Here is a 14,948-nt window from a genome sequence, read left to right as displayed (position 1 = left end):
ATTTGGTTTAGTAGGAATTATCACATAATTTTAACGTAATTTAATTAGAATAATATTTTTAATAAATATTTATATTTTAAAAATAAATTATAATATTTGTTAATAATTAAAATTTTATAGCTGTTATTAAGGCATATCAAAATTTTGTGATAATTCAAATATCTGTAGAATCAAAACTCAAAACAAATATGAGAGCAATCAGGAGTAAATATGAAAGAAACTACTTTATTGGCAAAACTTTTTAACCGTAGCAGGAAATTATCGTCTCCCCACCGTCAAAAGATCGTACTTCTGCAAGATATAGCCATGTAAAATTAATTACCATCCGTCACCAATTTTGTCCCACATAACCACAGTGAAGAAGCAAACAAGTAAATAAAATTATTACTATTATTTTACTCTTGGCTTCTTTCGCTTACCTCGAGAAATGAAAAAAAAAAAAAAGGTAAGAATTTCTTTCCACTTTCCGAGTCTATGGAGTTTGCTTCCACTTCAACAAGTAACCGCAAAGATCAAAAAGAACGAAGAAGCAAAGGCAAATTTTGGCTGGGTAGGTGAAAAAAGTATACTACTGCAAAAGTTAAAACCAGTAAATGGACCCTACACTGCGCAGAACAGGACCAAACCGTACCGGAAATGGACTTCGCATGCACTGTCGTTTCCGGAAACGGTCCTCCGTACAATATACACCTGTCATCTGCCAACGAGTACGATGTCGACACGTTTCAACAGAATGCCTCGTTCGTCGTCCGTTACATGTCGCTTTAATGGGACATTGAGACAGTAGGTCGGCGGCTGCGGCTCATCATTGTCGGCTTCCGCGCTACCTTTGTTCCTTAGGTTTTTCTGCCTGCTTCTCTTCGGCTATCGTTTTATGCTTTTTTACTGTTACCGAAGTTAAAACTTAAAACTACAAATCGAAGCTCCAGCCTTTTTCTTGCAGGGTTAAAGGCTTAAAGCTCGAACACTTTCATTTACGTTAGTGCTTTTGAGTGGCCAGATAGTTTGCTAAAAATGTTCGTAGTTTATGGAAGGCTTAAAACACGTACTAGTAAAACAAAAAAATTGACATCTTTGGTCTGGCCAATTGTATGATTGGTTCTGCTCCAACATTTGTGTACGTTTTTTACATACAGAATTGGCGAAACTATGTAAAAACAAGATCCAAAGTCCATTGTTCCCAAAAAAACCTCTTCCACTGACCCTAATCTTCTCCTCTTTTGCATTTCTCTAAACACTTGAAATTTTGCATTAACTACTGCCGAGGCGTCTTTTTTTTTTTTTTTTGTTTTGCTTCGCTGTTTGTTTTGAGCATAATTGGGGTTCAAGTTACAAAAGATAAGGAGGAAATTTTGAAGTTTGGTTGGACAGAGGCTCAGAGCTAGGTCGACTTGGCAGAGCCAGCCTACACTACAGTCCAAGGGCAAGTCCATTGAGGTAAATTCACAATATCTGCACATCATAACCATGCGGCAAGCTCCAGCAAAGCGAATGAAAATCACCATCTCTTTGCTTTGATCCCAACCGAACACCTCCCACACAATTATTTGGTTTTCTCTTCTCTTTTCACTCTCAAGAAAACCACTAACCAAGAAGAAAAATGGCTGCTCTTTCCATTTTGAAGCTCGTCTTTTTCTGCACTCTCATGTTCACTGTCGTTACCATTTCATTGCAACAGGAGCAACCTGTCCTCAATTCGGCTGAGCAGGACTCAGTTTACCAAGTTCTCTCCTCCATCAACTCAGCCATCCCCTGGCGTACTCTCTTCCCTGACGACCTCTGCTCCTACCCTCCACACGGCGTCGTTTGTGATTATTTTACCGACCCCGCCACGAACAACGTTACGGTTCACATCACAGAACTGAGTTTCGGCTACGTTTCGGATTACACAGCAAACCCTCCTTGCTCTCCAAACTCCACTTTCAGCCCTCTCTTCTTCACTTCCTTCAAACATCTACGCAAGCTTTTCTTCTATCAATGTTTCACCGAAACCCAAGTTTTTGTCCCTGAGATTCCCACAACTTTCGGGTCCTCTCTTGAACAGCTTGTCTTTATAAATAACCCAGCTTTTGTTGGTCCTCTCAGTGGCATCATCCGCAATTTCACAAGTTTGAGGAGGGTGGTTTTGACTGGAAATGGAATTTATGGGAGTATCCCAGATGGGATTGGTGATTTGGTTAACCTTGAAGAGATTACACTGTCAAGAAACAAGCTTAGTGGACAGGTTTCTGTTAGTTTGTCTAAGTTGAAGAAACTGAAAGTTTTTGACTTAAGTGGCAATAATTTTGGGGGAAATGTCCCTTGTTCAGTTGGTAATCTCACACAGCTTTTGAAGCTAGACTTGAGTTCAAATGGGTTTTCTGGTAAAATTCCAGGGAGCTTGAGTAACTTACAAGGTTTGGAGTTCTTGGATTTGAGTTTTAACCGTTTTGGTAACTTTGGGATTCCTTTGTTTCTTGCTGATATGCCCAGATTGAAGGAGTTGTATTTGAGTGGAAATTTACTAGGAGGTGAGATACCAGAAATATGGGAAAAGCTAGGGGGTATTTTGGGGATAGGATTTTCTGGTATGGGATTGGTTGGGGGAATTCCAGCTTCCATGGGGGTGCATTTGAGAAACTTGTTTTATTTAGGACTTGATAACAACAAGCTAGAAGGGAAAGTGCCTGAGGAAATTGGATTCTTGAAGTTTCTAAGGGAAATCAATTTGGAAAACAACAATTTGAGTGGAAGAGTTCCTTTCTCTTCTAAATTTACTGCTAAGGTTGGCGAAAAGTTAAGGTTAAAAGGTAATCCAGAACTGTGTGTTGATGAGAAATTGAGCCATGGTAAAAGCATTGGCAGCAGCTTGGGAAAATTGAAGAAATGCAGCAAGCCAGACATTCCCATTCCCGTCCTCTTCATTGGAGGTTCTAATGCTGGGCTGTTATCGTCTTCTTTTCATGTTATGTTACTGTTTTGGGGGTTTTTGATAGTTTTAGTTTGATTGTTTATCATCAAAGATCATGGAAAAATACTGATATATCTTACAGAAACTACAAGTTAATACCGACTTGAATTAATAGGAATTTTTGGAGGTTTATTGGCACTGTATTGCGGTGGGTAAAATTAAGTAATTACTTTCTTTTTTGTGTTTTGTTTTGGTCAATTAATCAATGACAAGTAGATATAGTATTATTTTGTTGCTAAATATCCACTTCAGTTCAGTTGCATTTTTTTTGAAAAACCACTGCATACTTCTAGAAATTCTCTTGTTGTGATAACTGATAGTCTGATGAGTAGTAGAATCTTTTTTGTGCAATGTGGTTTGAGGAAACTGAAAATGGCCAACTTTTATCTTTTTGGTTTCACATTTTCTCGAGTTTTCCATTTTATTTAGACATGAAATTATTTTGAGTTATGGATCAGATTGCCGATTTATTTGATATTTTAAGGGAAAAAAAACAACTTTTTGGCAACCAGTTTGTGGTGTGAGATTTGCTTCAAGCCTTGAGCTAACCCTCCTCTTCAATTTAGTTATAGTTTTATTGTTTTGTGGGAAAGGGGATATTATCAGGATCAAACTGTTTTCTTTCTTGTGATGCAAACAGGTTAATAACTAGTTAAGCTAACTAGATATTCTGGCTCAAGCCATTGAGACATACTGAGAGAAAGCCTCGAGCATTCGTGAAATGACTTGATGCAACTCTCGAGAAAAAAGCTGCTGTTTTAGAGCATTAATCCTGATTCATGAAGGCTCAGACAATACAAAAATTTCCAACGCACTGTTGCACAAGGACAAAAACCAGCTGCACTCGCATTGCGGTTGATGTAGACATGAACTATCCATTTATTGTATAGCCATGATCAGTTTGATCACGATTGACAGTCCATTTTCGTTATGATAGTTAGATTTAGGGTAAATCTAAAACTAGTTCTCCCACGCTTTGAAAATTTTCCTTCATCGAAAGCTGAACCACTGAATCAGTTCCAAGTTTCAACAATTAATTCCAAAGGATTTTTTATCGTACTAGGTTTCCCCGAGGTGGGAAAAAGATTAAAGAAAAAAACAAAAGTATGTGATTCTTCTTGGTTTCCACTAAAGCAAAAGAGAGTCTAGCTTGCTGCTACCAACCAAAATCAACGGCACCAACATTAATTTTCTCAGGTACCTTCCTCTTCTTCAAAACCTGAAGCATTACTAAGCCGTTCCTCTCGGGGTCCAGATACAGACCCTGACTCGGATCCAGTATCCAAGTCCTGGGTTCTGTGCCCCCTGGAGGATCCACCGACAGAGGAGTCTTTGGACTTTTTTCGCCTACTACTTTTCTTTGGGATGCCAGGGAGGTCTTGTGAGGTTGAGTCAGTAGCTTGGTTTGGATCCTTGGGTTTTCTGGGCTTGATACTACCATCTGAAGAATTCTTGGAAGGCTTCCTTGGTTGCCTAGGTTTATTTGGTTTTTCCTTTATTGAAGACTCTCCTGTACCATGTCCATTTGTAGATGAACTGCGCTTTGATGATTTAGGCAGTTCTGGCATGTCTCTTGGTGAAGAATTTTGACTCCTTGAACCTATTCCGCAGCTCCCATCTGCAAAATTATATTAATACTAATCAAAATAATGATGCATAAACTTATGTAGTACGTACCAAAACTTGAGAAATAAAATCAATAATCGTGCAGTTTGTCAATAGAATTAATGCTACATTTTTAATTTCCGTAATCAAAACTCAATTTTGAAAATCTCAAATACGTATTTGAGAAATGAATCAAATGATGCACACAATTCTTCTGCTTCGGTTTGGAAAACCAATATATGGTACCTTGACAGACCCATTTGACAGGATCTTCCTCCCGAACTTCTCCTCCATTACCTACAGGTGCTGATGAAAGTCCAGGTGGTGCTTTAAACTCATTCATCTGCATATAAAATAAAAGCCAGAATATACTCAAATATGAATCTTGTTTTTCTTTTTACTTGGCAATTTTAATTTTGTGATCATAACAAGATAAAAAAATTCTAATAATCATAGTACTAGTAGTTAAATTTACCCAGCTGGGTGCAGAATTTACAGATGGGCCATCCCATCCTATATGAGCCACATGCTTTACATCTGTTGGGAGACCAATCTGCATTTCAGGCTCTTGTTCATTATCTGCAAAATAAGTACAGACATTTTGTCATTATTAGCAAGAAACGCCAAACAAATCCAACTAAATCTTGTGTTTTCTTCCTTTTCTTCAATTATTTATTTATTTGTTAACAAATTGGGGTACCCAATTTCCTTTCTTGTTCACTAACTTTTGCAAGACTCATTTTTGTCTAAAATCTGAAAAAGTTTCCCTAATGAATTGAAGCATATCTCCCAGAAATTTTACAAGTTTCTGCATCTTTATGTCTTGAAATGGATAAAAGAATCTGCAGTAGTGTAAAAGGCCAAAGAGATGGAATTACAAACCAAATATTTGAGAAATGTATCTAAGGCCTTTTAGCAGGCCCTTCATCTTATTGTTTGATGACATCTTGATTTGTTACTTTTGCTTTGACAAATCAGCCTCTTAATTTTGAGTTAGCTTCTGAGATGGAGGTGGAAACATTTGTTCTGCTAACATCTCACCTTCAAAGAAGAACATAATGATGCAAACATGCATCAATTCATACATGCAACAACATGAAAGGAGATTGAATTTTTTTTTTCTTAAGAAACAGCAAAGAATTTTAAATTCAAAGAAAAAAATAACAGTGATTGTTCCTTGAACCTTAAGATAGAGGAAAAAGTGAAGTTAACAGAAAAAAATTGGATAAAAAACATTGGACTGTTTTTGACAAATGTGTCTTTAGGGATTGTGGTCATCAGGAGAAAAGAATTAGGAAGGCAAATTCTGTCTTAAGCAAAACTTGCGTTAATTCAATGGAAGTGCATCATCTCACAATTAAGACTAGTCAATTTAAACCAAAAATTTTTCGAAAAATTAGGTAAGAGAATGAGAAAAGATAAATTTTTATTTAAAAAAAAATACTAAATTTAGGAAAGTTTACGAATAATCATTTGATCTGCTAAGTAAAATACTGAATTTTTAGTTTTAGATTCAAACAACTTCAAATATCAAACAAAAATTAAAAACGTTTCAATAAATTATCTTATTTATTGAGAAAATATAGATTATTTGATTTTTTGTGCTTGCTTTATCTAACATAATCTTCCTGGGATTTTTTTTTTTTAAATTATAGAATATAAATTTTGTGTGCATTCCCGTTATTTCTATATATACCAGTAATGAGTGAAGGAAATCTTGCTGAAAAAAAGATATTTAATTCAAGTTTAAGCACTCCTATCTGTTCATGATCTGTCCTTTTTTCGTTGTCTTTTTGGTATAAATGGTCCTTGCTATTATACCATGTTTTTAACTACATATATATATATATACATACATACATACATACATACATATATATATATATATATAGAGAGAGAGAGAGAGAGAGAGAGAGATAAATTTTATATTTAAAAACCATGTTTTTACAATCAAGTAATCTAAACTTTATATATATTTATTGAAAAACAAACTTTATATTAAAACATATTTGAAGCTGCAAGATTGAATCCTAATCACTAAATTAAAAAATATAACCTTTTATCAACAATCCAAATGGTTATTTTACACTTTATATTAAAATAATATAGAAAGAAATTGAAATAGAAAGTATGCTCCCATTATTCCCTCGTCTTTGATTCATAAATTTGTCTCTTGTGATCAAAGAAAAACGCTTAATGGAACGAATTTGACTTCCTTGCATTATTTTTTTTTTTACACACTACATTTTTTTTACTTTGTTATTTTAACCGTGAAAGCTCATAATTCCACAAAATCATCTCATCATAATCATTTTACACAAAAGAACTTCAGTTTTCAAAAAATGAAATCAATTAATATATGTATGAACAAGGTGGAAGAGAAATAAAATAAAAAAAAAATCCAAAATACAAGGAAAATTGGAAAAAAAATTAGGCGAAAAAATGGATACAAAAATCTTAAAAATATAAAAATTCATGTTTGATGATCTGCGGCTATGGCTTCTTGGCCTGCATGCAAAAAAAGGCAAATGAATAATCAGTCTATCCATCTAACTATTTTGGAATAAACAAAGCCTTACCTTTTTCAAGTACTTGTCTTGAATCTTCAGTGCCTCTTTACATGCTTTCTTAGCATCCAAATTTCCAGTAATATCACCCAATATCTAGATAGAGACTTCCATGGTCAGAAAAATGCTGCAACATGAATGGGAATTTGCGAGGATTTATGTGCACAAGGGGGAAAGGAAGAGAGAGAAAGAGAGAGAGTACCGTGACAACATCATCCAAACCCTTAGCCTCCTTTAGAATCCGCTTATTCTTGGTCTCAAGAACACTTGCAACAAGGAAAACTGCTAGTGCACTGTTTTTCTCTGTTTGTCCATTCTGCACATTTTTTCTTTGAAATTTCCCATACTGCTTTAGCAGCTTCTGATCTAATGTTAGTGCAGTGCTGCTATCTATAGTTGCATCGGGCAGCTCATACGACGAGAAGATATTAGGGTTGTACTCCATTGCCCACATTACCTGGAACCAATCTCTGTCTTAGGATAAAGCATAGAAAGAAATTCGAACTCACAACAAATTAACACAACTGATGAAACCTTCAATTCTCTCAAAGCTACAATAACAGCTTTCCTAGATATTAAAATAGAGAGCCCATTTCTAGGAGAAACTCAAATCAATAGAGCTCTTTCCTCTCACCTCCCAAAGATACAATGCATCAACAAAGGAGAACTCTCTCCGGAAGAGTACCATCAACATGCGAAACGCAAACAAATACTCCCCACCATCTAGTTCCTCTGTCACACAAATTAAATGAGATTTTAGTTGAACAAGATAAAATTGTAAGACTATGAAGATGGCAAGAAAAAAGAAGGCACAAAAGAAAAAGTGTTGTGTTTTGGGTACTGTTGATGTCCATGAAAAGCATTGGGTGCCTCTTCTTTTTGTTCTAATTTTCTTTCTTTTCCACTAAGTTGTGTATATGAAGTTAGGAGAGGTAGCAAGTTTTTAAGCTGTAGTCACGATCTTAAAGTTCAAATGGCATAGGAACATTTTGTAGGAGCTCCAGACATGCTATAATTGGTCTATCTAGTATTGATACTTAAATACATAACAACTGATGTTGTTAGCCAGCTTTTTCCAATGGTTTAAATTTTCAGGGTAATTTTAAACTAAACAAGGCCAATGTTAACAAGGAGTAAAACAGCAAATAGAATTAATTTAGAAAAAAATAATGGGGCAAAGAAATGCATACCAAGGTGTTGATGAAGCTTAGGGTCAACAGTTTTAATAACTTGTGAAAGTGTACTAAGCTGGGACTGCACTCCTATTGAAGTTGTATTGCACCTAAAGTTTTCCCTCTGTTACAAAAACAAAATCAGAAGTCTGACTTGTACTTTTGGGGATGTAAAACATTATATGTAAAGCCAAAGTTTTATATGAACCTTCCCCACATAAAATCATCATATAGAACAAAAATCTGCAGCAGTTTAAGTAAGCATGTACTTCTTTCATTTTTAATCACCATATACATGACATAAGCATAAAGATCCCACTATGTCAAAAGCTTTATAAGACATAAAGACTGTCCTTTCCAAAATGATGACCTAAAAGCAACCAATTCTTCAGACTAAGTTAACCATTCATAAAAAGCAACTTGAACAGATTAATGATTAGTGAATCATACAAACTAATTCCGAGAAAAAGAAATGTAAAAGATGGTGCATCATTGAATCAATTATTCGATTAACAATCCTGCAAGAAATACAAATTTACCAGTCTGCGCATTGCACGCTCAAAACACCAAAATGCGTCTGCTTCATCTTCAAGAAGAATTACCATTGGAGAGCATATGTCATTCATTCCTGCTCATGAAAGAATATGCCAGAAATGTTGGAGAACAAGAAAACTTTAGCTTGGTAACAGCTAATGCAATCAATAGCTACTACTCACCTTGAACATAACAAATATCATCATCTACCCATGAATATATAGCAAGAATATCCCAAAGTTTTGCCTGATTAGTTTCATTCTCATAAAAGAGAAGTGCTCGATCAGTTCGAACAACATCCAAACCTACAAACCAAATACATCAAGTACATTAAGGACGGTTGGAATTTAAATAAAGCTACAACTATAATTATCAGATGGAGGCATAGATGATCTAAAACCACAAATGAAGCCCTCTATAACAAGCATGCTTTCTGAAATAGGATTTTCCTTACGATTAGAACAGCTTACAACATAGAATATCAACAAGCAACTACGGTAGAATTTTACAAGTGTCGAGGCCATTAGAATGGTATTCAAAAAAGAAAAGGTTACAAACAAGTATGAGACAGGCCTAGTTAAAGCCTTAAAAGGACATCTACCGAACTTATTGCTGCAATGAAAGTACAAAAATGGTTAGCAGTACGTCAAGAATCAACATAAAGCACCAGGAAGATCCAATCGGTTGAGCATGAAATTATATACCATACATACCGATTTGATGCAAAGAAAGCATCCACTGAGCCACTTTCTTGTCTGAAACAGCACTTGTCACATTGCAACCTTCGACTTCTATTGGTTGGCCATTATCAGTGATAATTGGTGTTGTAATGAACTTTCCACTACCAATGACAGGCACCATATTCTGGCATTCAGTCTTCCACATGCCATACCGCTCCCTGGGATGGTTAGTGTGATAAATTCAGCCACAATGATCAACTTAGGAAAAGTAAAACATTGAACTTAAGAGAAAGAAAAAAAAGTCAGCATTATGAAAGAAAACTAAATGGTTCACAATAAAATTACCAAAATCAACACAAAGTCATACTTGAACATGGCTGACTACCTAAATGCATCTTCAGAAACAAAATGTCCTCAAATATAAGACTTCATAATCAATGGAAAGGAAGGCATGACTATTCATTGAGTGAACAAACCATGTTAAATCAGTACTTTAGGGCCCAAGCAACAGTTACAGAGCTATAAAACTTCAATCAGGTAAAGATATGGAGCACTACTAAAATTTAGAAGTGATAAAAAGAAAATACACATTAAGTCATGAACAATTTATACTTGTTGAGACGCTAAAATCAATTTCCTAGTTCTATGTATTAAATCTCAATGTAAAGTTGTTACCTCCTTTGCTGTCTAAGCTGATTCCGATCCTCAAAGCTACTGTTGGGATCAAAGCAACCTAAAAGGAACTCCCAGACTAGCCCTTTGATTGAAGGGTGAATACCCTACCATAACAAATCAAGTAAAACTAACAAAAATAAATTCTCCATATTTGATATAAGTTGTTTAACTTTCAACAAATATAAATAGATAATTATATGCAAACCACACCAATGTAAACAGACACAAATAAATATCAGCTATTACAAAGGTGGTACAGATGGTTAACCACTTCAAAATGACAGAGCAGAAACCCAGTTGAATAACAATCATGAAAAAGAGACAAAAATGCATGTGCATAAACATGTGTATGCATTCATGTAGACATATGTCTGCTATAGGATTGGGAAAGAGAGGGGAGAGTAATAAGATTGCATTTCTATTCCTTTATAATTTATAGGTTGGAGCTGAATATAAATTTAAAAGTCACAATGATTAAAATTATTACATTATTGTCTTGAACACCGTTAAATTTGGCCCATACATATGTTAATATATGATGCAAAAGTAAATCTATACCAGCTCAAACTTACTTTTGCATGGATCTGAACAAATTTAGTTCTCCATAACCTCATGAGGTTTTTCACAAGCTTGAAGAAATTTGATATTGATTTTATTTGGGTGCTAATATCATAAAACTCATAGAAGCAATCTCATATTGAACATAATTCAGGAGTTTTATTAAAGACTTTAAAGTTATGAATGAATGAATCACATTTTAGAAATCTTATCTCTAACTTTTATCTTAAATTACTAATAAAATGATCATACTATCCAACATCTCAAATGCAACAACTTACTCTATTTCAATGTCCAATACTCTGTGTCAGTTCTTTGGTCCAAATTGTATATATAAATATATATGTAGTCAGGCAATATAATTATAAATAGAACTAGAAAGAAGCATACCCCTCGTTGGATCCGTCTAAGAACTTTTGCTATATCCAGGTGACCATCTTCAGAAAATGCAGCATGCCATCTTCTTGCACTGAGAGTTTTCCCTGCCTGAGAAAATAGATAGGTATTGCAGGTGCATCACCAAGAAAATGGTATACGTCTAGTAAAAAGCAAAGCCTACAAACAGAATTAAACTGAAACTTGAATAAGGGAAGATGTGAGTAAAAGATGCACACCCTGGGCCTAAAGCGGGTCTTTGGAACATCAGCTATGCATTCTGGTCTTATGGGATAGAAGGCCTCCAACTCCTCTGTTCCAGGATTTTTACCAAACATCTTTGATATTGCTGCCCAACCACCTAAACAAGTGACCCTAATCATTTACTGCCCATTAAACACAATAAAACTAAAGACATTTAACAATACTCAGAATACATAGAAAACTGTGAACAAACATTAAATCATTGCCACTGACAAATAGAAAGAAGGAAATGATGAAAAACATCATCACAATAAAAGAAAGAAAAAAGAACATCTTGGCATCGTTAAATAATTCAAGGCTTTAACATTTGAGTGTCAGATCAGTTTAATTGATTCATTCCCTTAAAAACCCAGAAACAATCATCATCAGACCATCAATGGTAGATTCAAATATTCATCAAATTCAAAACAACCCATCACCCTTTTGGGGACAGACTCTTCCTCTCTCCTCCCTGTCGTGGATGATCCAAACCCAAACACAAGAAAACCAATAAAGAAATTCTGAAAAAGAAATATGTTCAAAATTGCATCTTTACATATTATTGTTATATTTCTAAAGCTTACTTGCAGAGTGATGAAATCAAATAGAAAGAGCCAACTTCTTTGCTGGCAACGGACTGGATATGCTACAAAATTCCCTTCATGGAAGCTTTTTTTTTTGCTTGGAGACAAGGCAGAAATGGAACAATTCAATGAAGAACGACGCAGAGGAATTATTGGTAAGACGGGAAAAAAGGATTCTTTATTTTAAACGGTAAAACAGTCGTTGTTAATGGAGGCCACTGGCCAAGTATGCATTTTTAGGTTTTTTTTTTTTTTTTCCCCATTGTCCCAAAGAAGCAAATGTCACTTTTTGACAACAAACTAATTAGAGAAATGGATAGTTTCCTTAATTGAAAGGTTAGTTTCCTTAGTGAATAATTTCTTTTCTTTTTATTTTTTTATTTTTCAGGACTTGGATTTATTATTAAATTATATAAACCACTCACTAATTTTAATAAAGTAAAATAAACTATTAGAAATTTAGGTATTTAATTTATATTATAAAATTTATGTTCCTTAAATTACAATTTTCTTAATAATTCATAAATTACAATTTCATCCATTATTAAGCAGAAGATCTTTGGCAAAAAAATTTATCCATGAATTGTTTCGGGCTAAATTCGCGTCAAGCCTAAGCTTATTATTAGCAACTTACATATTTGTTCTAAACTAAATCTGATTTGACTATTCATATTTCAAATTCTATTCAAACTCATCCATTTAATAAATTATACAATTTAAATTTATGCAAATTCATCCAAAATAAGTACTCTTAAAAAATATAAAAACATGATATATATTTCAATCTTTAGCATTTTTTTTCTTTTATAAAGTTTATAATGTTGATAATTTAACGTATTTTTTAATTTTACAATATAGATTTTAAATTAATATAATTATATAATAAATATACTTTTACAAATTAAAGTTTAATAGTTTTTCAAATCTTTTAAAAAAGCATAAATCTTTAAATTCAAGAGAGTAATGTATTTTGAAATATATTGATTTTGTATTTCAAAAATACTTTTAGTTGAAAAAGCATCTCTTAAATAATTTTTCTAATTTGAGATGTAAAATCAGGTATTTAAACTAAAAAAATTATTTTTTAAATTGATTAACATTAAAATTGAGTAAAAGTCACTTTTAAAAGGAAAAACTATTTTTTAAAAAAACAATATTAAACTGAACCTTACATATTTATCATTTTAGCTTTGGTCATCATTTTCTAAAGACTGAAGCGCAAACCCGAGCCCAAAAAGGAAAAGCCCATATTGGCCCAAAAAATAACCCGCAGGGCCCAAAATAGTTAAAAACTTAAAACCCTAGTTACAGAAGTTTAATGGCGGCTTTCGTAAACCCTAATTCACCCCACTGCATCGCCTCTCTTCCACTTCCCACCTCTCCACTGCCATAGCCCTTCCTGCCCCAGATCTCTCAAAATGGTAAGCTTCATAAAGAAAGAAAATCCCATTATTGTTTTTCATCTCTTCTTGTTTTTCTCAGCATCCAAACAACAAAAAGAAACAAAAAAAAAAAAAAAAAGATATCATGATTTTCATGTCCATATATAATAATTATATATTTGAATTTGTTTTTTTTTAAGCCGTTCAAGAGGTACGTGGAGATTGGAAGAGTGGCTCTGGTTAACTACGGCAAGGACTATGGCAAGCTCGTTGTCATTGTCGACGTCGTTGATCAAAACAGAGTACAAGATTACATTTTATGTTTGCATTTTTTGGGGGTGTTTGTTAATGGGTTTTCAATACACTGCAATTTTAGCTGAGATTTTTAATTACTATTATTATGAAATAAGCCGTAGTAATGGCTTTTGTTAATGTGATTTAGGCTCTTGTTGATGCACCTGATATGGTAAGAAGCCAAATGAACTTTAAAAGGCTAACTCTCACAGATATCAAGATTGATATCAATCGGGTTCCTAAGAAGAAGACTTTGATTGATGCTATGGAGAAAGCTGGTGAGTGTTAACTTAAATCCTTGAACTTTAAAAAGAAAAGGGGGAGGGTCTTTTTTTACTTTCTGTTCCCTGAAACTTGATTTATAACGGTGCAGATGTGAAGAACAAATGGGAGAGCAGTTCATGGGGTAGGAAGCTGATCGTGCAGAAAAGACGGGCATCACTTAATGATTTTGATAGGTTCAAGCTCATGTTGGCAAAGATTAAGGTCAGCAAATCATTCAAGCTTTTCATATTGCATCATTTTCTTGCTATGCTTGCCTGGTTTTTATTGCCCTTTGAATTTTGTTTATAGTCCTTCATGTATCCAAGATTGGCATAATCCTTGAAACCCTCTCTCTTTTCCTCATTGTCCATTTCTCTGTCTCTCATTTTCTGTTTCAAAGCTTATTTTATGCCTGCCATAGACTGTGAACTGTTTAGAATGCCTTAGGCATTGATTCCAGAACCCATGTTTCAAGTGTTTTATCTGGCTAGCTAATTCAGTTTTGGCCTCTTTATGAATGAGAGCATCTGCTCTAATTTTGGATGGAAAGGAGTTGAAGTTAATTTTGTACTATTTTTTGCTGTAAAGTCCACTGTTAGTCCTTCAAATGTTAATGATTTAAAGAAGTTTGAACTTGAATGAAATATGGCGAGGATAAAGGTATGGTTCTGAACCTTTTTGGGACAATCAAGACATAAAATCTTTAGCTATTGAAGTTATTTTGGCCCCTTTGGTTAACTCAACACTGAGAATAAATTGTTTTCCAACTTCTATGATTTATGATCCTGATTTATATACTGCAAATTTGTACTGCAGAGGGCTGGAATCGTTAGGCAGGAGCTGGCTAAACTTAAAAAGGAGACCGCTGCATAAACTCCCTTATAGAGGCCTTTCAATATGGTTATACGTTTCCAGTTTTGATTGAGTCATTGGCTCCTTTTGATTTTCATCAATATAACTACCGTAAACCTACAGACTTGAATTTTGGATCATTGTTATTATAACTGTTGCTATCAAAATCTCTCTAGCTGAAATTGATTCTTAACTTTTGAGTTGATCCCCATT

The 14,948-nt window shown here is 34.2% G+C and overlaps 4 protein-coding genes across 6 annotated transcripts; 2 read left to right on the top strand and 2 right to left on the bottom strand.

Annotated features, from left to right (window-relative positions):
- Positions 1 to 1,206: 1,206 nt before the first annotated feature.
- Positions 1,207 to 3,267, top strand: LOC111306131 (uncharacterized). Its single transcript, XM_022904036.2, has one exon. It carries the CDS (start codon positions 1,601 to 1,603, stop codon positions 2,984 to 2,986), a length of 1,386 nt encoding a protein of 461 aa, XP_022759771.1. The 5' UTR covers positions 1,207 to 1,600; the 3' UTR covers positions 2,987 to 3,267.
- Positions 3,268 to 4,014: 747 nt separating this feature from the next.
- LOC111305315 (CRIB domain-containing protein RIC6-like) lies at positions 4,015 to 5,629 on the bottom strand. The gene is made up of 4 exons (XM_022902729.2): positions 5,438 to 5,629; positions 5,031 to 5,134; positions 4,802 to 4,898; positions 4,015 to 4,568 (listed from the first exon to the last, which is right to left on the bottom strand). The coding sequence occupies exons 1-4, from the start codon at positions 5,499 to 5,501 to the stop codon at positions 4,144 to 4,146; spliced, it is 690 nt and encodes a 229-aa protein (XP_022758464.1). The 5' UTR covers positions 5,502 to 5,629; the 3' UTR covers positions 4,015 to 4,143.
- A 1,290-nt stretch (positions 5,630 to 6,919) lies between these two features.
- On the bottom strand, positions 6,920 to 12,229 carry LOC111305314 (uncharacterized). 3 transcript variants are annotated; one of them, XM_089750279.1, is made up of 12 exons: positions 11,944 to 12,229; positions 11,356 to 11,477; positions 11,132 to 11,227; positions 10,184 to 10,287; positions 9,542 to 9,726; positions 9,011 to 9,133; positions 8,834 to 8,922; positions 8,313 to 8,418; positions 7,757 to 7,854; positions 7,325 to 7,579; positions 7,135 to 7,218; positions 6,920 to 7,063 (listed from the first exon to the last, which is right to left on the bottom strand). In XM_089750279.1, the coding sequence occupies exons 2-12, from the start codon at positions 11,452 to 11,454 to the stop codon at positions 7,049 to 7,051; spliced, it is 1,254 nt and encodes a 417-aa protein (XP_089606405.1). In that variant the 5' UTR covers positions 11,455 to 11,477; positions 11,944 to 12,229; the 3' UTR covers positions 6,920 to 7,048. The 3 variants fall into 3 exon arrangements, with proteins under 3 accessions (XP_089606405.1, XP_089606406.1, XP_022758461.1); XM_089750280.1 differs by having other exon boundaries at positions 11,356 to 11,491; positions 11,944 to 12,204; XM_022902726.2 differs by having other exon boundaries at positions 11,356 to 11,502; positions 11,944 to 12,123.
- Positions 12,230 to 13,212: 983 nt separating this feature from the next.
- On the top strand, positions 13,213 to 14,928 carry LOC111305313 (large ribosomal subunit protein eL14z). The gene is made up of 5 exons (XM_022902724.2): positions 13,213 to 13,364; positions 13,526 to 13,627; positions 13,768 to 13,897; positions 13,993 to 14,105; positions 14,700 to 14,928. Exons 1-5 carry the CDS (start codon positions 13,362 to 13,364, stop codon positions 14,754 to 14,756), a joined length of 405 nt encoding a protein of 134 aa, XP_022758459.1. The 5' UTR covers positions 13,213 to 13,361; the 3' UTR covers positions 14,757 to 14,928.
- The last annotated feature ends 20 nt before the right edge of the window (positions 14,929 to 14,948 follow it).

Source organism: Durio zibethinus, chromosome 21 (genome assembly GCF_047325235.1).
Source record: "Durio zibethinus cultivar Kanyao isolate XHJ-2024 chromosome 21, ASM4732523v1, whole genome shotgun sequence".
NCBI classification, from domain to species: Eukaryota; Viridiplantae; Streptophyta; class Magnoliopsida; order Malvales; family Malvaceae; genus Durio; species Durio zibethinus.
Note: the sequence above shows the minus strand (reverse complement) of the source record. Positions and strands in the feature narration are given on the sequence as shown.